A 20,938-nucleotide genomic window follows, 5' to 3' on the forward strand; every position below is an offset into this window, starting at 1 on the left:
AATAGTGAGACACAGTCCTTCTTAACTGATATATCCCTTCTAGGACTAAAACAATGTAATAGCGGGTCAACACACCAAGCTGGACATACTTGGATATGATAATATCTAACTTCCCTGGTATAAAATGCTGCACTCCCAAACAATATCCCTGGACTGACCATTTTGTGCTTGAGTTCTCCATGCCAATGAATGACCCCCGACCTACTCCCCACATACAAGTTCAACCCAAACGTAGGCAGTGGCACAAAATAACCAATGTCAATTTTGCACAAAAATACCTCCCTCCCCCAATTGTCTGTACAGATGATATTAACATCGCTCTTTCAAATTGGGATCTTGCAGTTGATGCTGCAGTACAACATCTTGCCCCGATTAAGACTTTTAAAACTAGCCTTGCTAGGAAACAAGAGGTCTGGTATTCAGAGGAATTACGCAGTCTCAAACGCCTGGCTAGAAAGTCTTAAAAGACATGGAGAAAATCCTCCAGGGAGGAAGACAAAAACTATTACAGAATTAATCTTAACATCTATCATAAAGCCATACGATCAGCACGAAAAAATCATGTTACTGCTCAGCTAGAAGCAGCTGTCAATGATTCAAAAGTTTTATATCAGATTGTTAACACATTTCTGAAAGCAACAGCTTGTGAAAGTGCTGACATGGCGTCACAACATCTCTGTGATAGTATTTCCTGTTTCTTCTCAGAAAAAATTGATGCCATCTATAACAAAATAAAGGCACTTGGTCCTGATATAATTAGCTCAGATAACCACACTTTGATACAGACAGCACCTATTAATATCTGCTCTTTTAATGATTTTCCCGAAATATCGTTGATAGAGGTTCAGAAACTGTTTTCTGATATCAAAAGTGGAAGCCCAGCAGACCTGCTCCCAGCTAGACTCATGGGTCTAGCTGGGGAGTATACTAGGTCCTGAAGTTCAAAGACTGGTGAACTTATCACTTACATCTGGAGTTGTTCCATTATGCTGGAAAAAAGCCCTAGTTAGACCCATTAGGAAGAATACATCTATTCCTTGGTCCAACATGTCTAACCTGAGGCCTATTTCCCTTTTACCATTTCTAGGGAAAATCATCGAAAAGCACACCAACAAGCACCTATCCACCTACCTAGAACAATCTGGTAGCCTCGATCCCTCGCAGTCAGGTTTTAGGCCTAAATTCAGTACTGAAACGGCCTTGCTGTCGATAACAGACGATCTACGGCTGTACCAGGACAGGGGTTACTCTGTTGTCCTGGTGCTGCTGGATTTATCGGCAGCGTTCGATACGATTTCCCATACCATCCTGATCGAACGACTGTCTGTGAGTGGAATCGGCGGTAGGGCACTGGACTGGATCAAAAGCTTTCTCTCCAACCGCACCCAATCTGTCACCATGGGTGAGTTCAAGTCGGAGGAAGTTAGCATTACCAAGGGGGTCCCGCAGGGTTCTTGTCTGAGCCCTACATTATTTAACACCTATGTGGCTCCCTTGGCAGATGTTACGAGAGCTTTTGGATTCTGCCCGGTGTCCTACGCTGACGATACACAGCTGCTCTTCCCTTTTAAACATCTTACCCCGGAAATTTTACAATCTTTTTCCGATGGGATGAAGGCAGTTGCAAGGTGGATGTCTTCCAACCTTCTTCAATGTAATGTTGGAAAGACAGAGGTGATGCTCTTTGGTGAAGCCAGGATCCAATGGTCCCCTGATTGGTGGCCTCCTGATTTGGGCCCAGCCCCTGAGCCTAAAACAATAGTCAAGAATTTGGGAGTTAAATTGGAGCCAGAGCTGACCATGAAGCAAAACGTCAATACTACTGTGGGATCTTGCTTCCATGTGATTGGTCTCCTCCGTAAAATCTTCCCTTTCCTCCCTGACTCCCATAGGAAAACCTTAGTTCAGGCTTTGGTTATCAGCCGGCTTGATTATTGTAACGGTCTCTTGGCAGGTGCAAGTGAGGAGGTTCTAGATCGTCTACAGGTGGTGCAGAATACAGCAGGCAGGCTGGTGCTAAATGCACCCCCCAGATCCTCCTCCAAACCGTTACTTCATAAACTTCACTGGTTACCTATACGCCAAAGAGTGAAGTTTAAGACCTGCTGTATTATCCATAAAGGCCTCAATCAATTAGGACCAGAGTATTTGGCGAACAAATTTGTTCCTTATGTTCCCACCCGAGCTCTTAGATCCAGCGACCAGTCGTTACTGAGTGTCCCTAAGATAACTAAATCTAGGCTAGGTGGCAGGGCTCTGTCTGTTGTAGGTCCCAATCTGTGGAACTCACTCCCGCTCTCATTGAGGCAATGCAACGACCATCTTCAATTCAGAAAATATTTGAAAACGTTTTTGTTTGGTCTACTCTAACTAGTACTTTGTAGGCTTATAGGAGCTGTACAGCACTTTTAACTCTTTGTTTCTCTTATCAGTTTCTGTTACCGGTTGTCTGCAGCGCGGAGATACTCCCATGGGAGTTTATTCATAGCGCTATATAAACCTGTAAATAAATAAATAAATAAATAAAATTGCGCGACCTTATCCCAGATAGTATGGGAATATCGGTCCAAGAGGCACGCAATATTCACGGAGCCAAGCTGGAGGAAGAGAACATGCACTTCCCAAGATGATCCAGCTTCTTGGATTCCCTGTCTGGGGGAGCAGAAGGGACTGCACCCTTGAAAGAAGAGGCTTGGACCATTAAGCTCTCGGGGGAAGGATGTTGGGTGAGGAAAACTGGGTCGCTCGGAGCCGGGCGGTGGTCAATCATCCTTTCCACAGGAGCCCCTGTGCTGGGCTTGGACCAGGTGCTCAGAAGGAGTAACCTTCTTATAAAAGAAACAGGCTAGTCTTTACTATGGAGCGCTGCTATCCCTAGCTCAGAAGCATCAGTCTGCGCAATGAACTGCTTGGTGTACTCTGGAGCTTTGAGAATTGGTGCTGAGCACATTGCCTCTTTCAGGGTGTCAAAAGCCTTTTGACAGCCAACGGTCCAGTTTACCTTTTTTGGGCATCTTCTTAGAGTTGAGTTCTGTGAGGGGATTTACAATTGACCCCTATCCCTTCACAAACCTCCTGTAATACCCAGTCAGGCCAAGGAATGCCCTGACGTGGGTCTGGGTTGTTGGAGCTACCCAGTCCAGGATGGCATGGATCTTGGGTAGTAAGGATTGCACTTGGCCTCCACCAAAAAGGTGGCCCAAGTATACCACTGTTCCCTGCCCTATCTGGCATTTGGATGCCTTGATAGTTAGGCCTGCAGTTTGCAGAGCGTTTAAAAACTTCCCCCGGTGGATTGGGTGATCCTGCCAGGGGGAGCTAAAGACCGCAATATCATTTAGATCTGCAGCACTAAAGGCTTCTAATCCAGCAAGGACTTGATTCACCAACCTTTGGAAGGTGGCAGGGGGATTCTTTAAACCAAAAAGCATAACAGTGAACTGATAATGCCCATCAGGTGAAGATAATGCGGTCTGTTCTTTTGCTCCTGGTGCCATGCCAATCTGCCAGTACCCTGCAGTTAAGTCAAAGGTACTTCGAGATTTGGCTACACCCAATTTGTCTATCAGTTCATCAGCTCTTGGGATAGGGTGAGCATCTATCTTAGTGACAGTTGAGCCCTCCATAGTCCACACAATCTCATTTCTCTCTTTCCACCCTGTGGATGAGGTTTGGGGACTAGAAGCACTAGGCTGGCCCAGGGGCTCTCAGAGGGTTCAATTACCCCTAGCTCCAGCATCTTGCGGACTTCAGCTCTGATGCTCTTCTGAACTTGACTGTTGATAGATTTTGTTCTAGACAGGTACACCGTCCCCAGTGTCCACATCATGGGTACACAGTTTGCCTGACCAGGTGTTAAGGAAAAGAGCTCAGCATACTTCTGCAAGACTTGTTTGCAATCAACCTGCTGTTGGGAAGAGAGGGTGTCCGAATAGACCACTCCATCTACTGACCCATCTTTTGGGCTGTAAGAGAGGAGGTCAGGGAGAGGTTTACTCTCTGACTCCTGATCCTCATCAGTCACCATCAGCATGGTGATGTCAGCTTTGTCATGAAAAAGCTTAAGGCCGTTCACATGGATCACCCTTTTGGGTGTCCTGCTTGTGCCCAGATCAACCAAGTAGGATACCTCACTTTTCTTTTCTAAGATGGGGTACGGGTCGCTCCATCTGTCTGGGAGAGCCCTTGTTGCCACTGGCTCCGAAACTCACACTTTTTGCCCTGGTTGAAGTTTTAACGATGCAGATTTTTGGGGTTACCAGTGCTTTGGAGCTCCTGGTTGGCATCAAGATTTTCGGAAGCTTTTTACATGTACTCTGCCATTCTGGACCTTAGGCCTAGTACATAGTCCACAATATCTTGTTTGAGTTCTTGGAGAGGCTTCTCCCAAACATATTTTACAATACAGAGTGGCCCCCTAACAGGATGGCCAAACAGAAGTTCAAAGGGGGAAAACCCTCTTCCTTCTGAGGCACCTCTCTTTAGGCAAAAAGCAAGCATGGTAATAGGACATCCCATCTCCTTTCGAGCTTTTCAGGGAGCCCAATAATCATGCCTTTTAAGGTCTTGTTAAATCTCTCAACAAGACCATTGGTTTGTTAGCAATAGGATGTAGTGAACTAGTACTGCACTCCACACTCTTTCCACATGTGTTTCAGGTAAGCAGACATGAAGTTTGACCCCCTGTCTGAAACCACTTCCTTAGGATACCCTACCCTGATGAAGACACCAATGAAGGCCTTGGCTACTGCATGAGCAGTAGCAGCCCTAAGGGGAATTGCCTCAGGATACCTAGTGGCTTGATCCACTACCACTAGTATAAATTGGTTTCCTGATGCTGCAAGAGATTCAAGTGGACCCCCAACCACTGGTAACTGAATCAAAGGGGCCGTTGGGTGTCCACCTGTTTTGCAACTGGCTTGACCGGTGACACAGGCGCTGACATACTCCTTTACCGTCTGAGATATCTGTGGCCAGTAAAAGTGGCTACCTTGCCTTTCCCAGGTTTTGGTGTGGCCCAGGAGTCCAGCTAGGGTGAATGTCATGAGCTAAAGTCAGTAGGTACTTTATGTACTTGTGAGGCATTACCACTCTACTAGTGGCTCCAGGGTTGGGGTCTCTGGCCTCGGTGTACAGTAGTCCCACATCCCAATAGACTCTGGTGGTACCACTGACATAGCAAGCTGCTGCACAGGAAAAGGGCTATCTCAGGCTTTCAAGAGTTGGACAGTCCTGCTGTCCAAGACACAACTCTTCCCTAGAGGGTCCCCTGGGCCTAAGAGTTCAACCAGGTAAGGGTCAAGCTCCATGTGTTCAGTTCCCACTGGGGCTTTCAAGTCCTCTTCCTGAGGAGAGGGATCCTGATACTTTTGCTGTACAGAAGCTGGTTTCCCAGTCTTATTACCTTATCTCTTGGAAGGTTGGGACATTTTTTCAGGCGCCATCACTTCTTTTTCATCCGAGAGGTCTTCACTATTCTCAGAATGATGTTCCTTAGCATACCCTGCCAACAGCTCCTGGAGCTTTTGTTTGGAGGGATGGGACCCCATGATTATCTTTATAAGCTTTCACAGAGACTTTAACTCACTAAATTCAAATTGGAGATAAGAGGTGAGGTCGAACTCCGTAACATGATTTTCTATGCCATTGTGGTTCGCTTTACTAACAGCTCGGTTCTTGTTAGGAGACATTGTGGAAAAAATGTGTAAATTTAAAAAAATTCGAATTCTAAAAGACAATTTAAGAGTTTTGTCGTGTGATCAGGTGGTAACCAAGTTTCTTCAACAAAAGCAAAGTTGTATATCCCACCACTGCCACCAATGCAGGAAGCTGGTTCTCTATATACTATACCAAAATGATGTACAATGTGCACAGAGACAAGTGGAACTCCAAAGGTAGGCAGAGGTAAAAGTAGGTGGCACTTTACACTCCATTTATGGTAGTGTGGGCAAGCAGTAAGGCTTTATCAGAGGGTAGTGTTAAGCATTTGTTGTACACACTCAATCAGCAAACGATGTCACTCAAAGAGTGAACTCAGACCAATTTTGTGTGTATAAAAATATTAAGTTATTATATTTCTAGAACAAATACAAGCCTGGCACAGGTAAGTGAAATAAATGCTTTGCAAAATTGTACGCAGTGTTTTACAACATGCAGGTTCAAATGCAGTTGATTAAAACACAGGTAAGTCAAAATGTGAAAATTACATTTCAGATTACTTTTCAGTTACATTTTAAATTAATTTTTAAGTTACTTTTTCTACTCAGTTTGATGTGCCTAGATATCACACTGGGACTTTCCTAGAGAAAAGGTAAGTAAAATCTGGTTTGTATAGTTGTCGATTTTCAGGTTTTCATACAAATCAACTCCAGATTTGAAACAATTTTCAAGGGAAAACAGTCAATGTATTCCTATGAAGAGAAATTAAGTAATCGGTTAACAGGTAAGAAGTACTCTGGCTTTGGGGTCGAGTTTGTGGTTAGAACAAGGGTTTCCCCAGGGTCAAGGATGCACTCTCAAAGCACCCTCAGCGGCACTAGGGTGGCCGGGTGCAGAGTGTGGAATGTTGTCCAATGAGGGATAAAGGGCCGCCCGTTGGTCGCTGCTCACGGGCAGGCAACAGGGCTGTAAGAGCAAGGGCCCTGGTGTTAGGCTCAGAGCAAAGGGGACTGAGTTGGCACCCAAAGTACACCTGCAGCGGCGCAGGGGTGGATGGGTGCAGGGTGCTGTTTTGGGGTTGGGTGCCCTGTTGGTTTCAACGGGGATTCTCCAGTTTTGACAAAGACTGCAGGTTTGGGGACAGAGATCTTCTAGAGGTGACCACCAGTTGGAGAGGTAAGTTAGGATGCCTGGGGATGCTGGGACACCGTTGGTTGGGCCACCCAAGGCCATGGGACATTGGGTGCAGGGGTGTCTTTAGGTGTCGGGTTTTCTTACCAGCTCCGATCGCAGTCGGGGGGATCCTCCAGAAAGACTGCAGGCGTCTAAGAGGGTGGAGGCAGGTCATAGATCACCAGAGCTTAAGTTAGGATCGTTGGGGAGACCTCACGGTGTTGGGCCACTCCAACTTGGCGAGGAGCATCGGGTGCAGACTTGTGGATTTGGCCGGAGCCAGAGGCAGTGGGTGAACAAATCCGGTGTTTCATGGGAGACAAAGTCTTTGGGGTGGAAGGCAGGGCAGGTCCTTCACGTTTCTTGAGGCTGCTGGCTGCAGGACACACCGGGATATCGCTTCTGCAGGTTTAAGGTGGAGACAGCCCGGTAGGGCTGGGGCCCAAGTCAGTGGGTGGCGTCCTCTTAGCTTTGGGACGGTTTCTTCGGTCCTTACTTGTCTAAGGAGGCAAAGTTCAGGGGTGCCCCTAAATTCTAGATTTAGGGGTGTTACAGGCAAGTAAAGGTTGGGACCAATGGGTCCCTTCCTTGGGTGGTGGGTGGAGTGGGGTCCACCCCCTATTATGCCACACTCTAGTGTGAGGGGGGCATATGCCTCACTCTGGTTGGCTGGGTCCACCCCATCTGCAAGATGGCGGGGACAGAGTTGTGCTTCACCTCGCCTCCCCCACCTGAGGGGTGGGGTTGGCAAAGGTGGGCACACCTCCCTTCCGCACTTGGTTTTCCCATCGATGCCCCTGCCCAAAGTGGAGGTCAGAACCGGTGGGGGACAGTTGCTGGAAGCAGCAAAAGGCTTGGGGAAGCACACAAAGATGGCAAGCCTTTGAAGCTTCCCCTTCGTGGACCCGGTCCATCCTGGGGGGAGGAGGCTTGGCACCTCGCCCCAGGATGTGTATTGTTTCAGATCCCCCAAGAGCAGCAGGCTCTCGACCCAGGAGTCCAAAAACATGTCTGTGCTGGCAGCTGGTGAGCAGCCACTCAGCCTGGACACTATTGTTAGGTCGTTTTTCAGGGGGCTGATCTATGCCGGGCAGTGGGTTGTAGGCATGGCACACAGGGATGTGTGCCATGTCGACTTCTTTGTTCTGCATCCCTGTGCACTACGCCTATAAACCACTCCCCTAGCATAGGTCAGTCAACCCTCTAGCTGGGTGCACTATACCACAGGTGAGGGTACAGGAGCATGAGCCCTGTACCCCTACAGTGTCTAAGCCAATTCTTAGACATTGTAAGTGCAGTAATTCCATTAAAAGTATATGGTGCTGGGAGTTTGTCATTACGAACTCCACAGTACCATAATGGCTTTACTGAAAACTGGAAAGTTTGGTATCAAACTTCTCAGCACATTACACCCACACTGATGCAATACACTCAGAAGGCATCTTAGAGATGCCCCCTGAAAAACGACCTAACTCTAGTGTCCTGGCTGAGTGGCTGCTCACCAGCTGCCACCATCGGACATGTTTGACCCCTGGGTCGAGAGCCTGCTGCTCTCGGTGTTCAGGAACAATGCACATCCTGGGAGGAGGTGCCAAGCCTCCTCCCACAGGATGGGCAGGGTCCATGAAGGGGAGCTTCAAAGGCTTGTCGCCTTTGTAAGCTATTCCGGCCATTTTCTGCTTCCAGCAACTGGCCCCCACCGGTTCTAACCCCCCCCTTTGGGCGGGAGAATGAGCAGGAAAACCAAGTGAGGTGGGCCCACCTGTGCCAAAACCCACTCCTCAGGTGGGGGAGGCAAGGTGAAGCACAACTCTCAGTCCCCACCTTCTTGCAGATGGGAGGACCCAGCTAACCAAAAAGAGACATATGCTCCCCTCCCACTGAAGGGTTGCATAATTGGGGGTGTACCCACCCCAAGGACGGGTCCCATCCTTTACTTACCTGTAACACCCCTAAATCTAGTATTTAGGGGCAACCCTGAACCTTGCCTCAGACAAGAAAAGACCACAAGAAGAGAAGGAGGACCCAGGAAGCTGTGCTGAACTTTAGCGGGGATCCCGGAACACTTGGTACAATTATTCAAAGTCAATATCTTTAGATGGAGGTACTCACTTCAATGTCCACAGATTTGGTGTTGCCTCAGTTTAAAAAAAAAATGGCAAGTCTGCTTTTTAGTGAGTTTTTGAAGAGCATAAAATGGCATCTAATCAATAGAATGTGACTCCATTGCAGAATCTGACAAGAGGCAACACTGAGTTTAATTCAATAACGTCTAAAGGCACATACAGGAAGAAAATTAAAGAGAAATATGGGCCTGTCAGGCCAAGAGTTTAAGGAATGCAAAGAAACAATACACTGCTGCTTTAAGGAGCCAACAGCTTCCCTTACCAGCATGTACTGTACTGGCAGTTTGCTTCACGTCCTCAGTTTATTTTGAATGGCGGTAATGGATTGAAAACAAAAAACATAGCAAATATTTTCACAACCAGGGAGGTTTATTTTTATGACTTCAGTGAGGATACCTACAATGCAGAACTAGGAAGTCAAGTAAGTAACTTTTCCTTCTGCATCGTAGGATTTAAGATTTAGTCTAACCAGATGTGTGGCAAGTAGGAATCACTTTAATTAAACAGATTCTTTAAAGTTGCCTGATCTAGCAGAGTGTCAGCTCTTGAATCTTAATCTAAAAGAATAAACAGATTTCCTTGTAGCTGCTTTACAAATTTGTTATTGAGACATGTTTTTATTCAAGCAACAGATACAGCCTTACTACCCGCACAATGAACTATAGGTTTACCTGGAAGTGGCTTGTTAACCAATTGGTAACATCGTAATACAGACAACTATCAGGGCTCGAAAAATCCACTCGCATATGCGAGCTAAATTTAACAAGGTAGAGCTGCTTTTAGGTCCTACTCTACCTTTCTGGCGAGTAGGAAGACAAACTAACTTATGTCCTCTGTCTGTGAAAACGTAGCAAAATGACTAGATAACAAGATTTAAAGGCAATTTTATTGCTCACAAAGTTAAAGAGCAATAAAGATGCCTTTAAATATTGTTATCTTGTCACATTTGCTCTAGTTTCAGAGACGGAGGTCAAGTAGTTTGCAGTTAGGTCGAGGAGATTTTTCAAGGTACTAGTCCTGCAGAACTAGTACCATTCTTTGGTTTTTTTCGAGCCCTGACTATCCACAGTTTCCTTAGAGGAAGACTTACCAGTTCTTGAAGGCCCATCATTTATGAACAACTGAATTGTTTTGCAATTTTTTTTTTATTTGGTCTAAATAGAAACTTCGAATATCTAAGGAAGGAAGGGTCCTTTCTGCTGGTGAAGACAGGTTAGTGAAAAATACTGGAAATAAAATGGTTAGATTGATGTGAAAATCTGACAACTTTTGGCAAAAAAGAAGGATATGTTCTTATTACTCTACTGCTGTGAAAAGTTGTAAATTGTTCTAGAGCATTTTCTGACTATGGGGGATTAACTGTTACCGTGTTTTAATCATTACACACTTTAAAATCAGAATTTGCATTAATAATAGGGTTACTGACCTTCGGAACATCAGTTATTGGCTCTTCAGTAAGTGGAAGAGATGGAGTTTCTTCTTCAGCAAAGTTCCCCCATTCCTCTGCTGGTGCCTTCCAATCAGAGGCAGTCTCTGCACTGTTAAGCCCATCTATAAAAAAAAAGTCAAAGTTAAATTACTGTGCAATGACTGAAATGAGTCTAGCTTTGAACAAAACCTGGAAAAACAGGCAAGTAGCTGTACGAGACCAATAATCGCAAAGCACTACAAGTCAGTAGGTTGCACCTATCTAAGGTGAATGCAGAGATTTAGCTTTGCCAATGTTGGTCTATAAAGTATTGGTTTATTTTTTAAATACTTTTAACTCTGGAAACTCTGAATAAGATTTAAAAAGCATAAGGTAGTGTCAGAATGTCATGGAAGAACTCTTATCAAGGACTAATCTACTTTACACAAGTTTGAGTCATTTGGTCATCTGAAGCAGCTCAGGGAGCAGAGTTCCGGTCTTTCAAGTTTAGTGTCATGCTAAGTACACCTTCTACCTTAGAGACCAGCTGAGAGTGCAGCAGATGGCTCTTTCCCCAGCCTGTGTGGGCCAAAGCGTGTGCTTTCCTGCAATACATGAAATGCAGGAGATAAAGCAAAAACAACCCCTGAAATCTGCTCTTCAGCCATAACCTAGCAGAAATATCTCTATTGCACGGTTTTTACAGACAAGATAGGAGGGGTGGAAAGCAGCACACTAGGGAGGGGTATTCTTTAGGTTTCGATCTGCAATCGATCGCGAAGCGATCGTCGCAGCGAAACCTATTGTGATCGTTTCTACTTTCAAGGAGTCAAGGGAGACCGGAGACAAGTGATGTGCACGCGCAACCTTCCGAACTGGGATCAGGTCGCGCGCGCTTCCTGTCTCCCATGGCTCCTTGGAAGCAGGCACACACACATACAGACCCCCCCCACCGCCGCGCATACACACACAGTCACACACACATAGAGATCCCCCCAACCCCACCATCCCCTCCCCCCCCCCCTGCCGCATACACACACATACACACAGAGAACCCCCCCGCCCCCACCCAGCCCGCATGCACACACACATACATACATACATACATACATACATACATACATACATACAGAACCCCCCGGCGCTCACGCACACATCCCGTACCTCGGCTCGGCGTGTCTTACGGCATGTCTTGTCATCACAGCTAGTGAGGTGCCCAACGTGAGAGCCCCGGAGTGAGTTTATGTAGAACCGGAGCCAAGGTGTAACTAGCCCCCGTGAGTCACATCTTTCCCATTTGATTGCAGTCCAAGTCATGAGGTCATGCCCTGGCCCTCTCCGCTGCGCTCTCTCTCCTACGCCCCTCCCCTCCCCTCCCTGCCTCCCTCCCGCCTCCCCCCCTCCTCCCGGGGCCAGCGCTGCTGCTGAAGTCGCCATTTAAATCAGGCAGCGCTGCAGCGAGGAGGCTGCGATGTAACCAAAGCAGACCCCGGCCAAGTTCCAGACGGACGGGAGGACCTGGCGCCGCGAGTCGCCCATGGTGACCGATAAACAGACAAGGAAACAGAGCCGCCTCCGAGAGGGCCCGAGCAGCTGTCTGCTAGATCAGAGTAAACACGCGCAACTCCGGTCACTGATTTACTGAGTTTGATCAGAAAACGGGACGAGAAGAAAAGAAGAACAAGGAAAAAAAGGCACACCCAGGCGTTTGAGGAAACACAGCGAAGAGAACTAGCAGACCTCGCGGAGGGGTGGGGGCGTAATCGGGTGGGCTCTCACTTGTGATTACCCGAGAGTATGAATGACTGTACCTCTGCAGCGGAATGCGGATGTTTGAATGAATGGGCAGGTGAACGAACAAGTGGATGGACGAATGGCCGAAAATACGTGGGTAAGGAGGTTGGCGGACGTCTGGACGGAGGGGTGGGGGAGAAGGGCATTAGGATGGATGGATGAGTAGGTAGATATGTGTGGCGGATGGATGGATACGTAGATGTATGGAAGAATAGGTGGATGAATGCATCGGTATGTAGAATAAAAGTGCAGACTGAACAATCACTGGGCGATTCTTGAATGAAGCAGAGCTGTTGGAACAGCACATTGCTGCTATCTATTCGAGCGACTCTCAAAACGTGCCTTCACTTTCACTCTAGCAGGACATCCCGTTATTCCTCGCCAGCTGCGCTGCATCTTAGGAGACGCGTCATACACGTTAGTGTTGTTCTGTGAAACCAGGTTTTCGCACTGCAACAAACTGTCTGATCTTGGCCAAAGCATTTCATTTATTTGGACATCGACCCCCGTGCCCCCTACTATCCCGAACAATCGGACACATTTAGAAAACACTTCTGCCCTGCATAAAATTACGCATTTGCTTTATACTTTTCCTTTAAGACTCACACATGACCTGTTCACGAATAAACTACGTTATCCTATCCAGTTGCAGTTTATTTCTCCATTATTTCAATATAGCACAAACTTTACCCGCAGGTATCAGAGCGCTTTAAATCAGCATGCTTATAACAAGCAAGACTAGCACTCTATATTACTGCCAACTTAGCTTAGCATAAGCAACAGCTAACCACTCACAAACAATGTTTATATACCAATTGCAAACTAAAAAAAAAAATTATGCAAAGCATTGTCATTTACAATGCCAGTAACTCAAACTTTAATGCTGCGAGACCTATTGCATTGCAAATGCTTGTTTTTTGTTGGGGGCAGCACAAGAGGGATATGGGTAAAAAAGTTAGTTACCTGTGGCAACTATCTTTCTGGTGAACACTATCCACTTGCAGATTCCTTACCTGCAGAACAGATTTCACAGTAATTACCCTGCCCAGGAGCAGGGATTATGCATGGTTGAATGAGTAAATCAATCAAGGTGGGCCTGGCAAAGGCTCTGTTAGCAAATGCGTAAGATGTTGATTTAGTCCTGCTGGATTGGACGAACAAGTTACTTACCTTTGGTAACGCTTTTTCTGGTAGATACAATATCTGCCTGTGGATTCCTCACCTTGTGAATATCCCCTTGCGTCAGCAACATTCGGAAATTCTTTTCATAGCCTCACGCCGACGTGGACTTGGACGTCATAGAGACACGGCATCGCATGGACTCCGCTGACGTCACCGACGCCTATAATAGGCCCACGCCGGCGTGATGACATCAGTTCCGCCCTTTTTTCCGTGCCTTCGAGGCACATGGACGGACCAATGACAGTAGTAAAGCACATAGTATACACAGTACACGATAGTCAAGATAACACACACAGTGTGAAGCAAATGTAAGAAAACATTCGAAATAACAAATACAATACAGTTACTCTGGTATAGAAGAGTGGACAACGGGGAGGCGGGTGGGTCAGTGAGGAACCCACAGGCAGATATTGTATCTACCAGAAAAAGCGTTACCAAAGGTAAGCAACTTGTTCTTCTGATGGATACATCGGCCGTGTGGATTCCTCACCTTGTGAATAGAGTCCCACAGCAGTCCCCACTCCCGGAGGAGGGTGTCCACTCTCCTATACCAGAAAATCCTGAAGGACAGAGCGCGCAAAGTGACCATCCCTCCTCACCTCGGAATCCAGCCAGTAATGCTTCGCGAAAGTGTGGAGGGAAGACTAAGTTGCCGCCCTACAAATGTCCTCTACAGGAACACCTCTAGCCAATGCGGAGGTTGATGATTTAGCTCTAGTAGAATGAGCCCTTATGCCCTCTGGTGGTTCCTTACCGGCCAAAGAGTAGCAGATCTTTATACAGAGGACGATCCATCTTGACAAAGTTCTTTTATGGACCGCTCTTCCTCTTTTGCAGCCAGCAAACCTAATGAAGAGCTGGTCATCCAAACAACAGTCTTTAGATCTGTCCAAGTAAAAGGAAACCGCCCTCTTAGGGTCCAGACGGTGTAACCTCTCCTCCTCCTTGGAAGGGTGCGGGGGAGGATAAAAGGTAGGGAGGGTAATGGATTGACCAAGGTGGAAAGGAGTAACCACCTTAGGAAGAAAAGCAGCCCTGGTCCTAAGAACCATTCGATCAGCATGAATGGTCAAGAATGGGGGCTTGGAACTAAGAGCTTGAAGCTCACTTACCCTCCTTGCAGAGGTTATTGCAACGAGGAAGACTGTCTTAAGAGTCATAAGTCTCAAAGGACATTTGTGAAGAGGCTCAAAGGGAGCACCCATGAAAAAAGTCAAGACAAGATTTAAGTCCCAAGGAGTAGGAGGGAACTTATTTGTGAGGCCCTTCAAAAACCTTAAAACTACAGGAGATTTGAAAAGAGACGGCTGGGTCAGGCAAACGGAGAAATGCCGACAGCGCAGAAAGATAACCCTTAACCGTGGCAACAGCAAGCCCTTGCTGCGCCAAAGAAAGGGAAAACTGGAGAACATCAGACAAATGGGCTCTCAAAGGGTCAATAGATTTCCCTCCACACCAAGTGACAAATTTTGACCATTTATAAGAATAAATGGACTTAGTGGAGTCACGCCTGGCTGACAAGATGACATCCACCACGTCAGGCGGGAGAGAAAAGGAATTCAGGTTGCCCTGTTCAATCTCCAGGCATGAAGGTGCAATGTCTGGAGGTGGGGGGTGTAGAACCTGCCCCTCCATCTGAGAGAGGAGGTCTGCCCTGAGAGGGAGACGGAGCGGCGGGTGAGAGGAGAGGTGGAGAAGATCTGTATACCACACCCTTCTTGGCCAGCCCGGGGCGACCAATATGACTTGGGCCCGGTCTTGGCGAATCTTCCTCAGAACCCGTGGAATCAAAGGTATGGGAGGAAACGCGTAAAAGAGTTGACTTCCCCAACTCAACTGAAGCGCGTCCCCCAAGGCTCCTTGCAACGGATACTGGAGACTGCAGAATGACAGGCAGTGAGCATTCTCGCGATTGGCGAACAGGTCCACCTGAGGAGTCCCCCACGTCCGAAAGACGTGACGAACAACCTCCGGGTGAAGTTCCACTCGTGGTCGGCAGAGAACTGCCGACTGAGACTGTCTGCACGCACGTTCAGAACTCCGGCCAGATGATTCGCCATCAGACAAATCTGATGGTCCGGAACCCAGGACCAGAGGCGCAGAGCCTCTCTGCAGAGACACTGCGATCCCACTCCTCCCTGCTTGATGATGTACCACATCGCGGTTGTGTTGTCCGTCAGGACCTGGACTGACCGATCGCGAAGGGAAGGGAGGAAGGCCTTGAGCGCCAAACGTATCGCCCGCAATTCTAGAAGGTTGATATGAAGCAACCTTTCCTCTGGAGTACAAAGACCCTTGACTTCCAGATCCCCCAGATGAGCACCCCACCCTAGAGTGGATGCATCCGTTATTACCGTGGCCACCGGAGGAGGCAGCTGAAAAGGTTTCCCCTGAGACAGGTTGCCTTCCACGCCCCACCAAGACAGATCCGCCGCAGCTTCTCTGGAGATCCTCACTGACTCCCTGAGATCTCCATTGTGTTGATACCACTGCCTGCGGAGGCACCACTGTAGCGCCCTCATGTGCCAGCGTGCATGGTTGACCAACAGAATGCATGAAGCCATCAGACCGAGCAGACCAAGGACCTTCAGGACTGGAACGACCGCTCCATTGTAAAATAAAGGAATCATTTCCTGTATGTCGCGAATCCTTTGAGGAGGAGGGAATGCGCAACATACAAATGTGTCCAGTACAGCACCTATGAACAGGTTGCGCTGGGAGGGCACCAGGCGAGACTTGGGTACATTTATCGAAAAACCCAACCTGTACAACAACTGGGTTGTCTCTCGCAGATGATGGAGCACTCTCTCTGACGACTCTGCTTTGATCAGCCAGTCGTCCAAATAAGGGAATACTGGATACCCAGACCTTCTGAGATGCGCCGCCACCACTGCCATCACCTTGGTGAAGACTGTAGGCGCAGTAGTAAGTCCAAACGGAAGGACCGCAAACTGATAGTGTTGCGATCCCACCGTAAAACGGAGATACTTCCTGTGCGACTTCAGGATTGGGATGTGAAAGTACGCATCCTGCAAGTCGAGCGACACCATCCAGTCTTCTTCTAGCAGCGCTTGAAGAACCTGAGCAAAGGTGAGCATCTTGAATTTCTCCTGTTTCAGATAGAGAATCAAGATCCTGAGATCCAGGATTGGACGAAGTCTGCCATCCTTTTTGGGTATCAGGAAATACCGGGAGTAGCATCCCTGACCCCTTTCCTGCTCTGGGACCACCTCTATCGCACCCTTTCGTAACAAAGTCAACACTTCTTCCTGTAGAAATAACAGATGTTCCTCGGTGCAAAAACCTTGGCAAGGTGGGTAATTGGGAGGGAATTCCCGAAGGGGAAGGGCATACCCATTTTCTACAAGATTGAGAACCCAAAGATCTGATGTAACCGATTCCCAATCTTGTAGAAAATGGGTAAGCCGACCCCCCACCGGACCCACATGATCCTGAATGGCGGATCTAGGACTGCTTTTCTTAGGCAGGGGGGTTGGAGGAAGTGGAGGAGGAAGAGGCTCGACATCCACGAGGACGCGCTCTTTGCTTTCCCCTGTATGACCTGTACATGGAATTTTGCTGCTGCTGCTGCTGCTGCTGTTGACCTTGTCTGTAATTCCGAAAGGAAGAGCGACCAAAACCCCTGAATCTCTTGTTGGTCGAAGAGCCCCTGATCTGGAGACCTAAAGATTTAGCAGTTGCCCTACTGTCTTTAAATCTCCCAAGGGCCGCATCAGCTTTCTTCCCAAAGAGGCCAGATCCATCAAACGGAAGATCCAGTAAAGTCACCTGAACATCCGCTGAAAAGTCTGAGGATTTCAGCCAAGCTGATCTTCTAGTGGAGACAGCAGTGTCCATGATACGCGCCACAGAGTCCGCAGTGTCCAGACCACTCTGTATAACTTGGCGAGCGCTGCCTGTGCATCCGAAATCACCTCCTCAAAATCCTTCCTGTTGGCATCAGGAACCTTAGGCGTTCGAACACGCAAAGAATCCATAAGGGCATGCACATATCTCCCCATCAGACAAGTGGCATTAGTCGACTTCAACGCCATGCTTGCAGAGGAGAAGGTCTTTTTAGCAACCTGATCCTGTTTCTTTGCCTCTTTTTCACAAGGAACCTGGGGAAAGGCACTTACATTCTTTTTAGAGCAAGCCGCTTGAATGACTAGGCTCTCCGGTGAAGGAAGAGAAGTCAAAAAAGCAGGGTCTTCAGGTGCAACCCTGTACCTTCTTGCCACACTCTTAGATACTGCAGGAGCTGACAGTGGTTTCTTCCACACTTCCAAAATGGGCTCTGTCAAGGCGTCATTAAATGGAAGCAATGGCTCTACCACAGAACTAGGAGAATGTAAAACCTCAGTAAGAAGATTGGATTTAAATTCCACTGTTGGCAAAGTTAACTGAAGAAGATCTGCCGCCTTCCTCATAACCATATGGTAAGGTTGGAAATCTTTAGAAGGTGTATCAGAGCCTGAAGGCAACTCCCACTCCGGAGAGAAATCCAGGCTACCAGCGTCAGCCAGTTCATCAAAACAATCCTCATCCAATTCACCTTCCTCCATATCAGGATGAGATTCTATATACCTTCGTTCTTCCAAAAGGCGTTGAGCCTCCCTTCTGGATCTCTCCTTCACACGCCTCGCAGCCGGATCCACCAACGGCTCCGACGGAGTCGGGATCGACGTCGGTATCGAATCTGAAGGCCCAGTCGGATGCTCTCGAGGTCGTTCTGGAGAGGGCGACGCCGGAACCGGCGTCGACGGCCTCGGTGGAGCCGGAAACTGCCAAGGCGGCGTCGGGGCCGGCATATAAGGCATAAATGGAGCAGGAGGATAGGAGTGAGGGACTCCTAGATTGAAAGCCAGCGGACCCATGGGACCCGAAGGTGCGCCAGAGGGGTACCACGCCCTTGAAAAGACGCCATACATAGCATTTAGAAACGCTGATGGGTCCTGGCCAGGGGTTGGAAAAGGTGGTGGAAACCCTCAGGCTGGTCTTGTGGAGGGTTCGGATTCGGCTCTTCGGCAGGCGCGGAATCCACATCCACTTGAACCTCTTCCTCTTCTCGGGCCGGAGACGGATTCGAAGCCGGAGTCGGTGACTGTACACGGGAATCCGAAGGTGAGGCCTCACCTTCAGGTTCAGAGACATCCAGAGTAACCACCTTAGAACGTACCTTCTTCGGTGACCTCGAGCCAGACTCCTTACCGGAACAACGTCGGGACTCATGTCTCCTCTTCTTATGCTTCTTCTTCGATTTCAAAGTATGATCTGAAGCGGACCACGAAGATGACTCCTCTCGAGATCCAGACCTTGACCTCGACCTTCGAGAACGAGACCTCGACGATTTTCCTTTTCCAGCTTTGCCACCAGGAGTTTGGTCTCTCTTTACCCAGGGCCTTCGGGTTCATCTTTCGACAAGAGGAACAACCATCCACATCATGGTCGGAGCTTAAACACCAGATGCAGTCATCGTGCGGGTCGGTATTCGACATCATTTACCCGCACTCCCTGCAGGGCTTGAAGCCGGTCTTCTTTGTCGACATCAAAGAGACAAGATACAAAGAAGCAGAAAATTGCAACAAAAAGGCAACAAAGTACCAGTTGGCTACTGAGATTCCCGATAACCGTTAGCGTCGACGACGCGGAAAAAAGGGAACTGATGTCATCACGCCGGCGTGGGCCTATTATAGGCGTCGGTGACATCAGTGGAGTCGCGTGCGATGCCGTGTCTCTATGACGTCCAAGTCCACGTCGGCGCGAGGCTACGAAAATAATTTCCGAATTTTGCTGACGCAAGGGGATATTCACAAGGTGAGGAATCCACACTGCAGATTTATCTATCAGAATCTGATCCCTTCATGAAGCTATTTCATGGCTAAGGGGTAGCAGGTCCTGATGTCGAAAATTATTCACAGAGCTAGAGTTCTCTTTTGTACCTCGTTACCTTTCTTAGCACCACAGTATCCACAAAGAGCTGGTCATCCAATCGCAAATCCTTGGTGCAGTCCAGGTAGTAGTTAACTGCCTGCCTGGGATGAAACGGATGCACTCGTTCCTTCTCTTTTGTAGGAAGACGTGGACGGCAGAATGTTGGAAGGTTGTAAAGAATGACAGAAATGGAATTGAGTCACCTCCTTATGAAAGAAAGCAGCCCTGCGTTTGCATAACCATCTTGTCCAGAAAGAAGAGAGGGCGATAGCCAAGGGCCTGCAGCTCATGGCCCCTTCTAGCAGGAGTCACAGAAATCATAAATACAGTTTTGAGGATTAACATGCAGAGGTTACAACTATGACTATGAAGACTCAAACTGTGTCCACATCAAAAAGGTAGGAATCCAATTTGAATCCCATTGAAAAACCACAAAGGAATGCCTTGTAGACTACCCCTGAGTCTCCTCCGTAACATCTTCAGCTACGGACCAACATAACAAAATACACTCATCATTTCTAGGTGTAATTAAACTGGTCAGGACAGCACATGACAAACATTTGCAAATACCTTAGTAGGGAATTAATGTTTTTAGGAGTATATAATCAAGATGAAATTAGAGCACTCATGAATGATAACTCAATTAATGTGGCATTTGATACAACCTTGAAGAAAAAAAAACTGACTATACAAGGCTGCTCTCTCCCAGTGTACCAGCCTGTGCTTGAGTTTCCCCAGCTGTACTCAGCAGTCAAGAAAATAACTTTCAGTGCAAAAGAATAAGTTACTTATCTTCGGTAACGCTTTTTCTGGTGGATACAGTATCTGCCTGTGGATTCCTCACCTTTTGAATACCCCCTGCGCCAGCATTCCACAGGAAATTCTTTCCCAGCTCTCCCACATCGACAAGGACGTCACAATAGGTAGGCTCTGCTCGCGACACCGTATGACGTCATCGGAGCCATAAAAGTACCTTGTCAGCATGTTGACGTCAGTTCCACCCATTTTTTCCATGCCACCGAGGCAAACGGGCAGACCGACACATTTTCAAATATATACATAGTATATCAAATATATACACCTATATAAAATCACGAATGCATAATCAATTAAGGCATAGAGAAATAGCAAGTGAAAAAGCACTTCTCATTTTTAAAATATTAACATGATTAAAATAAAACATTTTTTGGTAGAAACAGGTGGACAACTGGGAGGCGGGCGGGACACTGAGGAATCCACAGGCAGATACTGTATCCTCTAGAAAAAGCGTTACCAAAGGTAAGTAACTTGTTCTTCTGATGGGGACTTCTGCCTGTGGATTCCTCACCTTTTCAATAGACTCCCAAAGCCATACGTCTCCTGGAGGAGGGTGTCCACCTGACTAGACCAAAAAATCCTGCAAAACAGAACGAGCAAAATGGCCATCCCTCCAAACCTCAAAGTCAAAGGAGTAATGCTTTGCAAAGGTGTGGAGGGAGGCCCAAGTTGCTGCTTTACAGATATCAAGAACGAGAACACTGCTAGACAAAGCAGAAAAAGTAGACTTCGCTCTGGTGGAATGAGCTTGGATACCTTCAGGAGGGTCCTTCTTGGCCAGGGCGTAGCAAAACTTGATGCACAAAATAATCCACCTGGAAAGAGTCCTCTTGTGCACAGCCTTGCC

General features: G+C 47.6%; 1 protein-coding gene across 2 annotated transcripts in view; it reads right to left on the minus strand.

The window, feature by feature from the left end:
* MTDH (metadherin) overlaps positions 1-20,938 on the minus strand; it is a 448,308-nt gene that overhangs the window by 166,326 nt on the left and 261,044 nt on the right. For both annotated transcript variants that reach the window (XM_078686988.1, XM_078686989.1), the window contains exon 8: positions 10,384-10,508. In XM_078686988.1, the coding sequence (XP_078543114.1) occupies positions 10,384-10,508 (125 nt within the window). The remainder of the gene's footprint in view (positions 1-10,383; positions 10,509-20,938) is intronic.

The sequence above is a fragment of the Lissotriton helveticus genome, chromosome 4_1 (assembly GCF_964261635.1).
Source record: "Lissotriton helveticus chromosome 4_1, aLisHel1.1, whole genome shotgun sequence".
In the NCBI taxonomy this organism is placed as follows: domain Eukaryota; kingdom Metazoa; phylum Chordata; class Amphibia; order Caudata; family Salamandridae; genus Lissotriton; species Lissotriton helveticus.